The sequence below is a fragment of the Cheilinus undulatus genome, linkage group 12, assembly GCF_018320785.1.
Source record: "Cheilinus undulatus linkage group 12, ASM1832078v1, whole genome shotgun sequence".
NCBI classification, from domain to species: Eukaryota; Metazoa; Chordata; class Actinopteri; order Labriformes; family Labridae; genus Cheilinus; species Cheilinus undulatus.
The window spans coordinates 8516424-8534458 of NC_054876.1; the positions used below are offsets into that span (position 1 = coordinate 8516424).

Below are 18035 nucleotides of genomic sequence, written 5' to 3' on the forward strand. Positions count from 1 at the left end.
CTCTCTCTCTCTCTCTCTCTCTCTCTCTCTCCTTCTGTCTCCTCTGTTTGTCCCTCCCTGTACTCATGTTTCCGTAATTCCTCTGGATATTAAAGAAATACATCAACACAACAATCACAGTTTGTGCCTCAGGGCGAGCTCAGCTGTGCACAAACATACATGTTTGAACAAACATGCATGGACACAGACACCAGCTGATTCTTGATCAAACACTCAGACACAGACGCTCAGACTGTCTCATCTCCTCATGTCGCAGATGTCAATGACGTTTGTCTGGTTTCGTGTTTCTGTCCATTCGCATCAGGATGATAGTTTGACTTAGACAACATATTTACTGCTCAGCTGCTGTTTTAATCAGGGACTTTTAGATATATCTGAATGTGGAAAAAAATGAAAGATCAATATGATGTTGGTGAATGTAGCAGAAAAGTTAACATCCTGAGACCTATGAGATATAGTTCCACTAAAAGTTCTGGAGGTCTTGGATTTTTTTTTAATTATTATTATTACAGATTTCCAAACCATAAAAATCCCCCCAAATTTCCAAGACAATACCAAAAATATCTGTGAAAATTCTTACCCTATAAAAGAAGCACCTCCATACATCTTTCCCCAAAAGTTTCAGTGAAACTTTCTGAAAAAGAATTAGATCAATGTTTCTTTCAAAGTCACATGAAAATTTCAAATAGTTTTCCAGCAAATAGTAGATATTTACAAAAAAAAAAAAAAAAAAAAGTTCTATGGAAAATAATCTCCCAAATAGTTTTCCCAAACATCCAAACGAATTATCTAAAATTTCCATGAAAATTCAGGGGGATAGTAAAGAAAATTCCAACCCCAAGGTAACAATAAAACTCCCATAATATGCCATGCAAATTAACAAAGAAATTACGCATAATTTTTCCCAAAATCCCATAGAAAATTATGTAAAATTTCAAGATAAATTACCTAAAATATCTTAACAAATTCTCTTAGATGTGCACGAAAACTCTGAAAAAATTTGAAAGATAACTCCAACCCCTAATTCCCAATCAAATTCCCAAAATTTTTCAAGCAAAAATTTTGGAATAATTCCCTTAAATAATCTTTAAAAAATGAAAAATTCCCAGACAAACTGCCCAAAAAAATGCAAATTCTCTAGAATTTCCATAGGAATTCAGGAAAATTTCAAGAAAAATGTCAGCCACAAATTTACAAGCAAATTTACAAAAATTTATAAGTACATTGCAAATAAATCCCCCCACTATTCCATGGAAAACTATGGAAAGATTCTAAATAAACTGCACCAGTCATCCAAATAAATCCTCTTAATATTTTTAGGAAAAATAAAGAAAAATTAAAAGAAAATTCAAACCCTAAGTGTCCTATCAAATTACCAAAATTTACCAATAAATTCCACTGAAAGTAAGTAAAATTTCAAAACAAATCTCATTCAAAACATCAAGTCCAAGTCTTCAAAATGTACAAAAATATCATCAAAAATGGTCATGAAATTTCTGAAAATGTTGAAGAAATGTAATGACATTCCAAATACTGACACACTAACAGAAGAACATATCACTATGTAGGCGAAAATAAAGTCCTCATATCTACATGCAGGGTCTAAGGAGGTTAAATATTTCTTTTTATATATCTTTTCTTACCTTCTTTGAAATCCTCCTTCATCAGTGAATTTGAGGTTTTCTGAAAATGTTTCTAAATGAGTTTCCCACAATGATATTGACTATATTTGATAATGTATTGCTGCCTAAATTCATCCGTTTTCATCAGTTTTTCCAATCATTAGACAAACCTACATATGTACAGTGCTTAAAAAATTTATTAGACGACCCTAACCCTAACCAAAGTAAGGTTTATGCCACAGCTGCCCTAAATTAAGAGCATTGGTAATTACCTAAATCATTTTTTATGTTTCTGCAATGGTTAATACACCAATATGTAGAGGCTCTTTAACCCAAATGATATTTTTAATGCTAAAATGTAATTATTATTATTATCCATGAATTTTCAAATTCACTGATTTACAAAAAAACTGAAAAATAGTAAAGCACATTATTATTTCTTGATTAATATGTCAGATTATGCTTACTTACTTGCATTCCTGAACAGAAAATGAGTTTTAGTGGTTGAATGTTATGCTTGATTCATTTCTGACTTCTCAGAGAAGCCCAGTGAGCCGGCTCAAATTTGGGTGAATTCAGTTTGAAATTCCTCATTCCTGTTCAAAATGGTAAAACGTAGAGAGCTCACTAAAAAAGGAAAGAGTCTGCATTAAAGCACTTAATGATGCTGGATGGTCTTTGAGACAAATATGACAGGTGGTCTAATAAATTTGTTAAGCACTGTATGTATGGTTTTTTCATGAATGTGTTACTGCCCTCAAATTTTGCTCATTTTTTATCTCCTACTAAGTCCACACATGTTTGTGTTTAGTGAGTCTAGCAAGACCACATCCTAATGCTGAGTTTCAATCAATAAATGAATGTAATTTATGGTACAAAGAGCAGAATAAAGGCGTGTCTAGCAGCCAGAAGAGCCTCAGCTTTAAGATCAAAAGAGACTCCTCATAATCCCCTCAAACCAAACCAGAGACGCCTCATTTGGTCGACTCTCATTAGCTCACATTAACATCATCGACTGCTTTTATTCCCAGACTCTTTCCTTTGAGGAACCATTGTTTTTCCAAATGTCATCACAGTCTCTGTTGGTTTAATGGTCAGGCGACTGAATACTTTTGTCCATATAGTGTATCTCAGCTACCACGTCCTCCACCGATGCATAAAAAGGGTTTTCAATATCAATCAGTGAAAAAAAAACATCCTTTTTCAGTATCTCTGTATATTTCTGTCTTGGGGAGTATTAAATTTAAAAAATCAGTAACTTTAAAGACAGATATTATGTAGCTTTAAAATTCTTGTAGTTTTTTTTACTGTATAAACATCCTAAAAGTCTTACAGCAGGCAGAGCCGTGTCAGCTGGTTCTCCATCCGTGCTTTTTGTCACCTCACGGGTCTCCCTCTCTGCCAGGGTGTCAACAACATCGTCCTGCCTCCTCTGAGACTCTTACACTGCAAAACGAAGGAGCTGTGCGCTAAAACGATAGCGTTTTAAATAAAGCCTGAGCAGTTAGTTTTCCCCCTCACTTTTCTAAATGTGCCTAACAAAAAATTCATACTTGTCATGCAAAATAAATCAGCGTTTTATTCCACAGCCGAGCCCCAAATGGCTGCAGAGTGAATAAGAGATGAGGCTTAAATGTTTGCAACCTCCTGCCTGACACTTCCCATCACATCATCCGGCTCAGGCTCTGTGTATGAGAGGAGGAGGGAGCATCAGGGAGCAGAGGGTTGTTCTACACTCTGCTGTAGGTGTAATGAGGCATGTATGTCGTTAGTGTGTTTAGTGTTGTGTCCTCAGAGTGTTGTTAGAGCATCACTGTAGCATTAAAGACCCTCAGATACAAGATACACACCAACACAGCATTAAAAGAAACCTGGATGTTCACTTACACTACATTAACTATGCAAGAAAACACTCTCAACTACGGAAGCCCTAAGGAGACATACTTACATGTGTTTAATTTGGCTCAGTTTTCCTGATAGCCGGTAAATGTGTTGGTTTTCTTAAGATCTTTACTAATAATGTAGTTATCTTTGGAGCTCTTCGCCATTTCCCTGCAAAACAATGTGTTAATTCTGGAGATCTTTCAAACTTGATCAAAATTAAGAGCTTGTCCACAAGTAGGCAGACTTTATCCCTCTTCTTTTTTAGGCTTGTCAGGATTAACCTCCTGAGACCTGAGCTTTTGTTTGGAAGGAATTTTTTTTCTCCCACTTATTTGGGACAATGTTGGCCCATATTAATTAAATCATCAGTCATGTCTCTAGTCAGGAATTTCTTGGAAATTTTCCGCTCTAAAATCCAAACAAATCCCCTGGGATTTCAAAGAAATATTTAAAATTTCTGTGAAATTCTTAAAACTTTTTTTAAGAATCCCTTAAATAAATACCCAAAAAGTTCTTAAAATATTCCACAAACATTTCATTGAGACTTTATCACAAAGCCTTAACATTCCTATAGAAAATGTACCCCAAAAAATCCCAATCAAATTCCTAAATATAACAAATACATTTTCCAAAGACCCATGAGAATTTTACAAAAGCTTCCAATGAAACTCTCCAAAATATACAAACATATCTCCTTAATTTACTCAAAATACTTTTAAAAATTTCAAGGAAATTCCCAAAATTGCAAATACAGTTTCCCTTTTTCTTAATGAAAAAGGATCAGACTTCCAGACAAAATTCCCAAATTCCCATTAGAATTCCAAAATAAATTCAAAGTTAATTTCCCAAAACTTTTATTGAAACTCTCCAAAAATATAAATAAATCCCCTTAAATTCCAGTGAAAATACTTTTGAAATTTCCAAGTAAATTCCCAGAAATATGAAGACAGCAAATTTTCCAACATTTCATCCAAGTTGTGTTAAACTTAAATGGACTTTCTGGAAGATTATCTCAAAAATTCCAATAGCACAAATGATTACCATGGTGTAGGAAAGCCAAAATGTAGCATCTTCATATGTACATGCAGGTCTCGGGAGGTTAATTTCATTAAATGGGATAAATTCATGTCCACACTCATGATTTTTTTTAAATCAGAAATAATCACATAATGATTTTCCCTTTCCACACACTTTGGTTGTTGTCTCTACAAAATAAAATCATTGCACTGTTTTATTCCTGTTCCCTTAAACGATATATCTCCAAAGATAAGAATGAAGTTAATTTAGAAAATCTGACGTTCTGTGTTTTTCTCTTCTCAGTTCCTGCCATGATCACGTCGTACCCGAACACCACGTTGGCTACGCAGGGCGAGGAGAAGAAGATGAGCTGTACGGCTCATGGAGAGAAACCCATCATGGTACGCTGGGAGAAGGAGGAACGAATCATCAACCCTGAGACCAGCCGCTATGTGGTGTCAGTGAAGGAGGTGGGCGATGAAGTCATCTCCACTCTACAGGTAAGGAGGCATCACTACCTGAACAGAACAGAAGAGAAGTTTGGTCTGTATTTATCAGCCCATTTTTCTACTTTTTGCCTTCTACTGAAGGACTGGATGAATTCTTCTAATGGCATAGTTTTGAAATGAAAAATAGCGCTTTGGTCAGTGATTTACCACTCAGGTCAACACAGTACCTTGGAAGATGTTGTGTTTGAAAGTTTTCTGAGGTAAAAGTTCTCCTCAGCACTATTCTTTAAAGGACGTCTGTGTATGTTTCTTTTGCGTTGAGTTTTTTTCACCACTCTTATCCCTGCTCTTCTCAGATCATGCCCACAGTGAGGGAGGACTCTGGCTTCTTCTCCTGCCATGCCATCAACTCCTTTGGTGAAGACAGAGGAATCATACAGCTCACAGTGCAAGGTGCAACAATTGCTGTAGCAGACATCCTCCACCTTAACACCAAATGTATAAAATTGCAAACTGCCATATCATTAGAATTCTCTGACCCTGGAATGACAACTGTTTTTGTCTAATTTGGTCCTTACAGAGCCCCCGGATCCCCCAGAGGTGGAGATCAGAGAGGTGAAGGACAGAACCATTGCACTGCGTTGGACAATGGGCTTTGATGGAAACAGTCCAATCACAGGCTTCGACATCGAGAGCAAGAACAAATCAGGTACCAGGAAATACTTTCATATCTTAAATAAGACTGAATGATCTCCAGACTGATCGGTATTAATACCATCTGTATCAAGAGATTAAAGGGGGCATTGCTGCTCAGTAAGTAGAGTCGGTCCTCTCTAAGCCAGAAGGTTGTAGGTGGTGACTTGTCAACAAGACAATTCAAAGAACTGATCCAGATCCCAGATCTGTTGATGATGTTGTTATGTGATTAGCAGAGTAGCAACTTATTTCCACACTGTTCTGTTCTGGCACACCAACCAAAGGTCACATAAAAAAGGTTTCATCTGGCCTGCAAGCTATTTTAGGGATTTTAGGGTTACAATTACAACTGAAGTAAAGCATAAATACCAATCATATGTCAAAGCATTGCCAAATTTGGCTGATCTAAGCCAAAACAGTACCAACTGAGGAGTCTTTGGGAGCCAACAGAACTGACTTTTCCCATTGAGTTAAGCCAAATGACTTAGATCATTAAAAAGAGCTTAAATTCCCATCACTAGTCAGGGGTTTGGTCCTCAGCTCACAGAGTGTAGATGTGATTTATTGAATTTCACAGTTTGGCAAATATTGACACTCGTCAGGTCCTTTTGTCTTCTGATAAACATGCAAAAGTTAAGAGCCAGTCTCCTGTGAAACGATAGAGCAGAGGAGGTGACACTTCTTGAACTGCAGAATTGAAACCAGGGGTCATCAAGTCCATTTGCACAAGGGCCAGATTTAGTCTTGACAGAGACTTAGGGGGCCGGACTTTCAAATAAACAGAAATTAAATAAAAACTTTGGTCTGATTGACATATTATTGGATTGAAATTTGTATTTTCTTTCAAAACATAGGAATTATAGGCCCTGCCGGCAAGATCCATCCCTATTAGTTAGTTCGTTTTTTGTATCTCTGCCTTTGTTAAAGGGGACATATTTTACCCTTTTAAGACAAGTTTATATTGGTCTGAGAGGTCCCTAAAGCACACCTGTGAAGTTTGTTGCTGAAAAAACACTCCAGTATAGGATTTTTGCATGTCTAAAAAAACCCTCTGTTTCAGCCCTGCTCAGAACGAGCTGTTTCTGTGTCTGTGGCTTTAAATGTTACTGAGTTGTCTGACTCCACCCCTGACCACACCCCTCTCAGGAAATGGATGTCGCACTCCTTCTGTTACATCATTACAGTTGACAGTTTTATCCAAAGTTTAGGGACCGACTGGGATTTGAACCATCAATCTCTCAGGCCTAAGTCAGCAGGGCAACCCACTGAGCTATCCAGCATCTCAGCTAGCAGCTGAGAGGAGGATCAGGAGAGGAGGGTGGAACTTTCTTCCAAGCGGGGAGGGCCAACCAAACCTGGGGGCGGGGCTAACTCTCCACATGAAGTCATGAGGGGAAAATCTGAAAACGTCTTGTTGCGGTACACATTTTTTGAAAGGTGGAGAAAGAGAGGGTGGAGGGGAATGGATTCTTTTTGTATTTGAGGGGATTGTGGGCAGGCCAGGGGCACATGTTTTTGTGAGAAAAGCTTGAAGAAGTGATTTTTGCATAATATGTCCCCTTTAATTGTGCTGCTGCTTGTCCTGGCCAGGACACTCTTGTAAGTGAGATTTTTATTGTCAGTGAGGTTTTCCTGGTTAAATAAAGTCAAACAAATAAATAAATAAATAATCTATAATGCAGCAGGCTACAATGAGACAGGGTTGGTGCTACTTTTTAACTGTTTTTCTCATTTCTTGCATTGCTTTCTGAGTAATGTGTTGTGTATCTGAGATTCTGTACTCATGTATATCATAAATACTACAAAACTTTACTGATATATGAATATTGGAGGTTAATAAGTCAATAGTTTTACCGGATGGTTCCTCTGTCTTTTAAGTTCTTGCCAGCATTTGTTCAAATGAGTAAGCTTGTATGAAATACTGTCTTTGGGTTGATAAATCACTGTATTCACTTTGTCTAAGAGCTATAATTTAATACTGCCTGTCTTAATGCACTTAGCTGGATCTGACCTCTCCCCTGACTTCAGCAACCCCAATAAAGCTCGCCCTCTCCCCTCCACAGCCTCCTGGGACACAGCTCAGAAGACCAAAGATGTTTCACCTCAGCTCAACCAGGCCACCATCATCGACCTCCACCCCTCCTCCACTTACAACATCCGCATGTTCGCCAAGAACCTGATTGGGAAGAGCGAGGCCAGCAACGAGCTGACCATCACCACGGACGAAGCAGGTGAGGATCAGCAGCACAGGATGGCGTCCTTTTCTGCACCATACCAGTCCACAGTGTGTTCTGCCCAGAGGTCATGCATGCACAAATGTTGTTGTTTCAAATGCACAAAAATATAAAATTTTTACAATGACTGGCTAACAAAACCCCAGTTTAAAAGACAACAGTCTGATGTGAGTGTGGAGTGAAAGACAAGAGGCTGAAGGAGGTAAAGAGCTGCCAGAGTCAATTCATTAACAGCCCGGTGACATCAGCTCCATCGGCTCTGTTGCATTATTGAACACACGCTGACCTCGCACTAAAAGCAGAACTTTTCAATTAGCGGCCTCAGTAGTAAATGTCACACCCCGGTCAATAGACTGAGGCCGGACCCCTTCTGCAAATTAGCCCCCGCCATCCCTTCATCTCATGTGTCTGACCCCCAAACAGAGCACTTCTCCTCCCTCAGTATCCACCTATGAATTCAACATCACATTATTTAGACTAGACAAATCTGGGCTAGGGTTTTTGTGCCTTTTAAAGATGTTTACTTGTGTCATCAGGGGTGGACTGGGTCAATAATTCAGGCTGGGAGTTTGTCTATATAGACCATGAATCAGGATAACGCTAAATTGAGTCTGAAGTTTGAAATTTATTTTATTATTGTGTCATTTATACAATCATATGTCCAGCCAACGTGACCACCAAGAATGTAAACAAAGCAGGATCAGAGTGCACAGTAGTTCTTTAATTTTCATGAAACCAAAAAGGATCATGGACACAAACTAAAGATCAGTTTTATATCATCATATTTTGTATAGTTCAAAACAAAATGGGAGTATCTTTCCAATTTCGCCACATGTGGTAATTGATGTGCAATCCATGCCTGTGTTTTAGTTTCCAAATAAAACTCCTGTCTGTGATGTGATTTCAGCTCCTGATGGACCCCCTCAGGAGGTGCAGCTGGAAGCCCTCTCCTCTCAGAGCATCAGAGTCACCTGGAGGGTGAGTCTATCCCACTCTGCAGGTTAAAGATGTTTGTGTGTTTCCATGGGGCGAACGTGTAACTGGATAGAAATACAAACAGCTATGACAGCAGAGAGTTTTGGCTTCTGACTGAAAGAAAGATTTTTAAAGGCTCTAAATAAATTCAGAATAGTTTTTATTCCTGTAAGTCAGCGAGTCTTTGAACTCAACATTTAACCTGCCAATGCTTCAGGTGAGCCGTTGAGCAGAAAGCAGCAGAAGATTAAGGCAGGAGAGATCAGCTCCCAGGTGTTTCTTTGTTTTTCTCCATGAATGTAAAGCAGGATATTAAAGGCAAACAGTCGGTGTGCTCTGCTGGTCGCTCTTAGATTTAACAAGCTGTTGGGGGAACCATTTACACCAGTGTTTCTACAGTTTCTGAGACCAATATCAGGCTTTTTATTCCTAGTGATGCACAATATTATCAGCAGACTATCTGTATTCACATACTGTATAGAATGAAAAGTCAAATAAAGTCATTTTATGTGTTATCAGATACGACAATTTCTGCCTGCTCTGAGGTCGGGTTGTGTTGTTTCAAGCAAGGGTGTTATAGTTTTGGTTTTTTATGAGTTTTTATTTTTATGAATTTTCACTTCCTGTGTTTATTTTCAGTTTAGTTTCAATTAGCTTTGACTGCTGGTTTGTTAGTTTAGTTCAGTTTTTTTTTTTTTTTTTTTTTTTGCAAAAATGCTTCGTTTTAGTTTAGTTTTGATTAGTTTTAGTGTTAGTTTGAGTTTTTTTGAATACATGTCAGGGGTGAGTGAATGTCATATATTTTAAAAACATATTCAAACAGGCTGCTCTTCACTTTTCATTTTATTTATTTAAAGATAATGTTTAAATACAACCCCAGACATAAAACTACCATTGTGCAAAGTCTTAACCAATCAATTCAGGCCATTTTACACTCCCCAGACTTGAGTGTAGGTGTCAGTCAGTATGGTTTTATCAAAGACTAAAACTAGGGATATTTTGTCTCTATTTTTATTTTATTTTAGTTTGTTTTGTAAGCGCACTATACAGTTTTAGTTAGTTTTTTTTTTTTTTTTTGGGGGGGGGGGGGTAAAGCTTAGTTTTAATTTAGTTTTAGTTAACTAAAATGACTTTGGAATTTCAGTATTAGTTATTTAGTTAGTTTTATTTAACTATAATAACCTTGGTTCCAAGCACTTTGTCATGATTTGTCTCAGGGAACCAACGTACAAAAATGATTAATATTTGAAGGGTAAAGCTTAGTTTTAAAGCATAATCTCCATAAATGTGTCACATCTTCATTCGCTCACTGTCTGTCAGGTTGTTTCAGGGATGTTTGTTCCTGTCAAAAAAACAGGAGCTTGGTTTGGCTGTTACTGCTAAAAATACATTTTGCTTTTATTATGTACATGAAATCTAAAGATGTTACTTTCAATTTTTAATGACAAAATACTGGGGTTGTTCCAATTCTGGTACCAGTTTCAATTTCAACGATCCTGAAACTCGCGTGACTTTTGGGGATTTTAATTATTGTATCCACGCCAGTAAACACAACATTGAATGCCTTTTTATGCATTTTAAGCAAATTACGATCATTTATGACTGCTAGCTCGAATGCTAATGGGAATAATATTACCACCATGTTGTGTACTTTTTGTTAGTGTCTGTCAGTCAGTTGCAGGATGTTCTATAATCACGTCATGTTGCCCAGATAGAGCAGAGAGAGATAGAGAGAGCCTGTGAAGCAGCCTCCTGTTTTACTGTTACTATAATATTTAGGAGATAAACTCAATAATCAGCAGAAAAACAACTTTAGGGTCACAGAGATGCTGTACATTATGATTCTATTTGCTGGTCAAATATAAGTCTAAAATAATTTGCTAATCTGCACAGTCAGTCCAGAAAGTTCACACTGGTATTGGATCAGTACTCGGTATCAGCTGATACCCAACACCTTAGTTTCAGAATCTTATCAGGAAGGAAAAATGGTATCAGAACATCCCTACAAAATACCAAGTATATCTGAAAAAGAAAACATCCATCATTGTTCATTTCCAACGTATTTCAGACACTGCACTCTCTGTTCTGACTCCTTATATAAGGGATGCACAATATTATCGGCAGATATGAAAATGTCTCCCAATACTTGCAAACGATTTATTGGCTGTTACTGGGCTTAAACAGATGTAAATATCTACCATACATATTATTATTATTATTACGTATTAATAAGCCCCATTATTTGGTCTTTAAAGTGTGATTTAAGGACTGAAGTTTGAGGCCTGACATTTCTATATCAGTATTGATATTGGTCAAAATTGATTTGCAAATATCAGATATTTGCACGAATCAAATGTTGCGATCCAATCAATTTCCAACACACAGGATCATCAAAGCTCTGATGTGGATAAATCTTTAAAACCTTACTTTAGAGATAAGTTTTTAATGAAGTAGTCTCTCAAAGTAGATCATGCTTTTCACTACAAGGAGCAAAGGATCAGACAAACTTTTGCATATGTGGCACAATAATTTCTCTCTACCTCTGTGTCCTGACGATCAACTGGATTAGATATGGATTAATCTTTAAGGCAGTTTGGGATTAGCTTTTTTAGCATCTTAATCTCTCCATGTCTCTCCTGAACTATTGTTGTTGTCACGAACATATGTGGGAAACAGCAGGGGGCCCTCAACTTGAATTTTAAGCTCTTCTGTAGACAAAACATTTAAGAAATGACATTCATCTCGGTGAAACTTCCTGTGTCCCCTTTTTAAGTCAGATGGCCACAGTGAACAGGGAAAACTGTTGAAATTTCTTTTGTAAAATGTGTTACCCCATTGTCTCACATACAATCTATTAATTGTCTTCAGGCACCCAAGAAGCACCTTCAGAACGGCGCCATCAGAGGCTACCAGGTGGGCTACAGGGAGTACAGCTCAGGTGGAAACTATCAGTTCAGTGTCATCAGCGTGGAGACAACAGGAGACAACGCAGAGACTCTGGTGCTGGACAACCTGAAGAAGTTCACGCAGTACGGGGTCGTGGTTCAGGCCAGTAACAGCGCCGGGACGGGACCTTCATCCACAGAGGTCGCTGCCACCACACTAGAGGACGGTAAGAGAGGGCATGACAATATAAAATTCACTGAAACATGAGGAATACTCTGAATTATACTTGAAAATATCGGTAAATTTGGTCTGATAGAACATACAGACAGACATTTTTCTGCAGTTGAACATTTAAATAAGATTTTACAAAAATAAAAGCAGTGGTAAATTTGACATACAGCCCATTTTTCCCATGCGTCCCAGTGCTCATAATGCCAACACAAAACTGAGTTTACCATTTTCCCAAGGCAACACAGCACATGTGTAGGAGATTTGTGAGGTTATATCACCCCTGAGTGGAGACAGCGAGTACTGCAGCATGTTGGAGATTTTTGAGGTTGTATCACCCCCAGGTGGAGACGGAGAGTACTGCAGCATGCTGCAGGTCCTCGATTTAACCCTGAGTTTTTCATAATGTGTCTCTTGTCTTTCCTCTTCCTCAGTGCCGAGTCGTCCTCCGGAGAATGTCCAGGCCACAGCCACATCTCCTGAGGTCATCTCTCTGTCCTGGCTGACTCCTCCCAAAGACGCTCTGAATGGGAACCTGCTGGGCTTTAGAGTCATCTACTGGGCCAACCTGCCTGATGGAGGTACACTATCAGTACACTTCTATTAACTCAGTAACATATCATGTTTAAGAGGAGAGGTCTCTGACAAAAGCTAAAAAAGCTGATGTTGAATGAATCTTTCTGAAGGAATCTGAACTTTATAAAAATATGGGGAAATATTCCAGCTGCTTGACTCTAACTTTAGCAGGAAAGAGTGCTACTAAAACGTGTGTTATAGATTATCTGACCATAGAGTCCCCATGGAATATGCTCACACTTAACACTACCTACACCTATACTAGGGAGGCGGCCTTGAGAAACCTGCAATGAGAAGTGTGTTTTAATTTAATTTTTCATAGTAATTAGTGTCATTATTGAATCAATAGCGACTCAATGAATCAGTCAACAGACTCAAATTTGTGTCAAATAGAGTAAAAAACCTGGGGTTGGGGGGCTGGGGCTGCTCCACCCTTTAAAATGTCCAAATGGTGTAGTCCAGCGCTTCAGAAAAATTTAATTTAACCTTAGTATAAATATTGTTCATAAATGAGGAAATTTTGGCTCAAAAATACATTAAAATGCATTGATATTTGTAAAAATGACTTAACATTTGTTGCTTGGCTAGCCATTAAAGGGTGGCCCTGTAAAGTATTCTTTCTGGGGGCCCAAAATCCCTAGCTACACCCCTGATGTTATCTAATGAGAAATTAGGGCGATTGCAATTCATATTTTGATCAAAATGGAGATAATATTATAAACAATGAACACTTTGAAATTAAATAACCTGAATTTACAACATTAGATAAGAAAAATAGTTAGACTCTGCAATTGCATGCAGTTGGAAATATCGGCAACTATCTCAAATATCGAAAAGTTTGACAACCATTGTGCAGAATTCAGGAGCTTTTGGAATAGAGAAAAAATCAAAATCACTAAAATTTATTATCAATGAAAAACACAAATACAAGGAATTCTTTTTGGTGTTATCAGTGCAAAAGAAATAATAATCATGCAGAATTTACTGTATGATAATAATCATGTAAATCCAACAGCAATACTTTTACAGGAGGCAGCTTTATTTGAATTAAAATCAAACAGAAAGCAAGGCATAAATGACAGTACGCTATAAATATTGCCATCAATGCCAGAGAGGGAGCTTTAGTAGCCCAGGTGTATTATGGGTATCTGAGTTTTCACTATTGTTATCAAACAGTCTGCATGTTGAAGTCAGCCAGCGTGCCATGCCGTCGTCACATGCCGCTTTGTGTCAGAGGGATCGGTTGTGACAGCACGATTACCTCTGACCCCTGCACTGTCACATCATGTTGGCCAGCTTACAGACTGTGACCGCTCCAGATGTGACAGCCTCCACTTGTTTGCTTGGTAACAGTCTGCAGCTCAAGGAAGGCAAAGTAGACATTGTATAATATCCAAATGGTTGATCACAATTGATGTAACTGTCACAAATGCAGTAGTTAATAGCTCGCTGTTAAGAGGTGTCATTTGTGGGTTAACTATCTGGTTTTTCCCACCCCTCAATCCCACACAAGATCACTTCATCAGTAGGAGAGGCTTTACTGTCTGTGACCAGCAGAGGGAGACAAAAGCTCTTGTGAAAACTGTGTTTGGATCAGTTTAGTATCAAAGTGGCTGATGCATTAGTTCATGCTTACAGTGAGGTCAGTTTGAAAGATACCAAACCCCTGGTTACCTGGTTGTGTGTGAACATGACAGCAGAATTAAACACAATAAAGCAAACACTCAGACTGGCATAAAATGTTCTTACAGTACGGTGAAACGTCTGCAGTCCAGCATGTGTATATTTCAGGTATTTATGCCTTATTAAAAGCTTAAGTCTGAGTGAAGCATCTCATCTCATAGATCATGTAAAAGAGGATGAAGACAGCATTGTTAAGTAGGGATTTAGACATTAAGAGAGACATCAATAATTCAGACTCTAACAGCGGAGATGAGCTGGTTGGAAGTCAAGGCTTTTCACCGCGGCGGACCTTGGACTCAGGGTTGTTTAAACTTCATGATTGAACATGACATCAAATCCAAGGCTGCTGTATTAAACCCTGGAGCCTGACATCTATTTCCATGTTCCTGATCTGCTGTGTGCCATATTCATCACCGGTCTAGAGCAGTTGTCATATCAGAAGATTATTTACAATCAGAGATTTGTAATTAAAAAGGCCTTTAACCAGACTTGTCCTAAGTAAATTATATTCACTCTCTCTTCTCCTATTTAATGATTTTTCTGTTCATCAGAGCTGGGAGAGATCAGGAATGTGACGACCTCAAAGCCCTCCCTGGAGCTGGATGGACTGGAGAAATACACCAACTACAGCATCCAGGTGTTAGCCTTCACCAGAGCCGGAGACGGAGTCCGCAGTGAACAGATTTACACCCGCACCAAAGAGGACGGTAGGAAGATTCAGACACATAGTGGAAATAAAAGCCTGTTATTCTCTGATACTTGTGCTGAAGAGCAAATTTGACTCCCTGCCGTAGACTGTTAAAGAATTTACAATAAGTCTACTCCAGATATTTAGTGAAAAATGTAGGTTTCGCTAACTCGACAGTATTTTCCTGCAGTGATTGAAGCCCTGTGGTAAAACTGAAGCAGGGTTTTAATATGACTGTTAAGTGGAGAGATCATGCATATAGCAGATAGAGCTTCTGTTGTCTTTATTAATCACACTGTTAAAAGAAACATAAAAAATCATATAAGTACAGATATTTTTCATTGATTGTAACTTAACTGTCTTTTCTGTGTAGTTCCTGGTCCTCCAGCTGGTGTGAAGGCGGCCGCTGCATCAAACTCGGTAGTGTTTGTGTCATGGCTTCCTCCTCTCAAAGTGAACGGCATCATCAGGAAGTACACCGTCTTCTGCTCCAACCCACACCCCACGGTAAAACACTTTAAACAATGCTAAAGTACACAGTCAGCTTTTGATAGAATAAAGCTTTTGAACAAAATATTTTTTAAATACATCCTTGGGCTTTTTATGCCTTTATTTCATGAGAGAAAGGAGCAGCAGGCCAGACTTGAATGTACATGGATGCGACCCAACCGTAAGGCTGTCTGCGCCCCAACAAAGTCATTTTTAGATTGAAATATATGAATGACTTATTAAATACCTTGACTAGTTTATTCTTATTTATTTATTTATTTAGATTTATTTAACCAAGAAAACCTAACCTGACACGCCAGATGGATGTGTTTCACACATCCATCTGGGAAACCACTCATAGACAGTGTTTGGGAAAGCTTAGTCCATGGTGACTGTAAACATGTCAGTACACGACTTATGTCGGTTTTGAAAAGAAAACAACTTAATGCTGTTCTTTGTTCTTCTTTTAACAAAGAAATGTCATGAAGTCCTGATACAACTTACACTTCAGCTAACCTTGCAAAGCAGATGGATACGCCCATTTCCTTGCTTCTCACTGGTGAATCCATCTTGCAAAGCTCCTGTCTGTACCGTTTGGGCCCAGTTAGAAAGTGACAGGACCAATCAGTGACGAGGGGCAGTTCTTTCCAGAAGCTTTCCCAGATGGATGTGTGAAACAAATCCATCTGGCGTGCCAGGTTACACTTTAGCAGCAGGAGCAAAATTAACAGAAATATAGACATGAAATATAACAGTTATAAACACAGGTCAACCTATCCTAAGTCACAGATTAAAACATCTACAACCAAATGCACCTTCCTCTAATGCCTTCAATCTACTTTTAAAAAGCAAAAGTAAACCTAGTGGCTTAGTCGCAGAGCGAAGACCAGCTTCCAGCACTTTCCACTTGCATGGAATCACACAAGTATGATGGAAACAGATTGAGTATAGCCTTATAAATGAAGATATCCCAATGATTTAGCCTACGACATGAAAATAATGACCAACCGACTCAATCGTACAGAATGAAGTGATGAGTTAGGACTTTATTTTGTTAATGAACCTCAGTAGCACATGGTATGCAATATCCAAAGATTTAAAGCACTAAGAAGATGAGTGTTTGTACATGTATGTATAAATAACAAGTCCCAAGACTGAGCCCTAAGATATTTTTAAGTTGAAGATATTTCGAAGTATTCACCTGCTCACACTGTGTTCTGTTTGATGAATAGCTTATCTTAAAGCTTAGCCTGGTGTAATGCAATATTATGCTTGAGATCTACAGATCCTAAAGTAATAGTTCATAATTAAAATAAGCAAGTAGGTTTGCTTATTTATGCTGTCATGTTTAATAGTTATTTCTAATTTGATATGTACCACAAAGTTCTGACCATTCTGAATGCCCTCTCTCATGCAGGTGAGCAGTGAGTTCGAGGCAGCACCGGATGTTTTCTTCTACCGTATCCCCAACCTGAGCAGGAACCGTCAGTACAGTATCTGGGTGGTGGCCGTCACGGCTGCAGGTCGAGGAAACGCCAGTGAAATCATCACTGTCAAACCCATGGCTGAAGGTTTGTGAAGCTGGCCTGTGGTACCTTAGAGCAGTGGTTCTTAACGTTGGGGTTGGGACCCCCATGGGGGTTGCGAGACACTGAGAGGGGGTCTCCAGACGCCCTAAAAAAACTAAGAATGTTTTTTAAATTACATTGTTGCCACTCTACACCAATTTTGCCTCTATTAACTACATTTCACTATTTGATATGCTCATTTTTGCCAGTTTAAGCAATTTCTGCCAATGTTTCTGTCTCAGTTAACCCTTTTGCCAGTTTATATCAATTTTTCATCCCATTTCACCAAATTTTCCACCAATTTTTGCCAATTTAAAGCCATCTATGCCGTTTTTGCACTTAAACCCATTGTTGCCACTTCTAAGCCATTTCTCCTACTTTTAAAATCACATTTCACCACCTTTTCCGCCATTTTTTGCCATCATTAACCCATTTTAGCCATTTTTAACCCATTTTATTTCTGGTTTTAACACAAGGGATTTACTTTTTTATGAAGGCCATTCACTACACAAATGAATTTAAAAAAATATAGTTATTTAATGAGAAGAGTGGTTGTTATTCAGATTAAATATAAGACATGGATACCCAGCTTAACTTGACAATGTACCAGGATTTTGCTGACCTCCATACTCCCCCAGTCTGCCTGGGCCCCTGAAAGCTCCTGCTTGTGTTCAACCACCTTCAGGCACAGCTGGGGTCCCCGGTTTCTGGCACCTTTATTTTGGGGGTCACCGGCTAAAAAGGTTGAGAACCCCTGCCTGAAAGAGCTTTAAGAAAACAAACACACCTCTATATTTATGTGTATTTCCTCTGTTTGCTGATAAAGTCTCTCTATTTCTGCAGCTCCTGCTCGGATCCTGACCTTCAACAGGACGGTGACGACGCCCTGGATGAGAGACATCGTTCTGCCGTGTAAAGCTGTGGGTGATCCATCCCCGACCATCAAGTGGATGAAGGAGATGTGAGTGCAGAATAAACAGACACATACAGTATGTTTAGTGCTGTAACTGGCATAATTAATCATGACTACTTCATGTTTA

General features: G+C 38.5%; 1 protein-coding gene across 3 annotated transcripts in view; it reads left to right on the forward strand.

The window, feature by feature from the left end:
- dscama (Down syndrome cell adhesion molecule a) overlaps positions 1 to 18035 on the forward strand; it is a 188533-nt gene that overhangs the window by 159808 nt on the left and 10690 nt on the right. For all 3 annotated transcript variants that reach the window (XM_041800575.1, XM_041800576.1, XM_041800577.1), the window contains 11 exons: positions 4827 to 5023; positions 5329 to 5425; positions 5553 to 5681; positions 7732 to 7899; positions 8810 to 8880; positions 11746 to 11989; positions 12426 to 12572; positions 14802 to 14957; positions 15312 to 15445; positions 16845 to 16998; positions 17839 to 17956. In XM_041800575.1, coding sequence (XP_041656509.1) covers positions 4827 to 5023; positions 5329 to 5425; positions 5553 to 5681; positions 7732 to 7899; positions 8810 to 8880; positions 11746 to 11989; positions 12426 to 12572; positions 14802 to 14957; positions 15312 to 15445; positions 16845 to 16998; positions 17839 to 17956 — 1615 coding nt within the window. The remainder of the gene's footprint in view (positions 1 to 4826; positions 5024 to 5328; positions 5426 to 5552; positions 5682 to 7731; positions 7900 to 8809; positions 8881 to 11745; positions 11990 to 12425; positions 12573 to 14801; positions 14958 to 15311; positions 15446 to 16844; positions 16999 to 17838; positions 17957 to 18035) is intronic.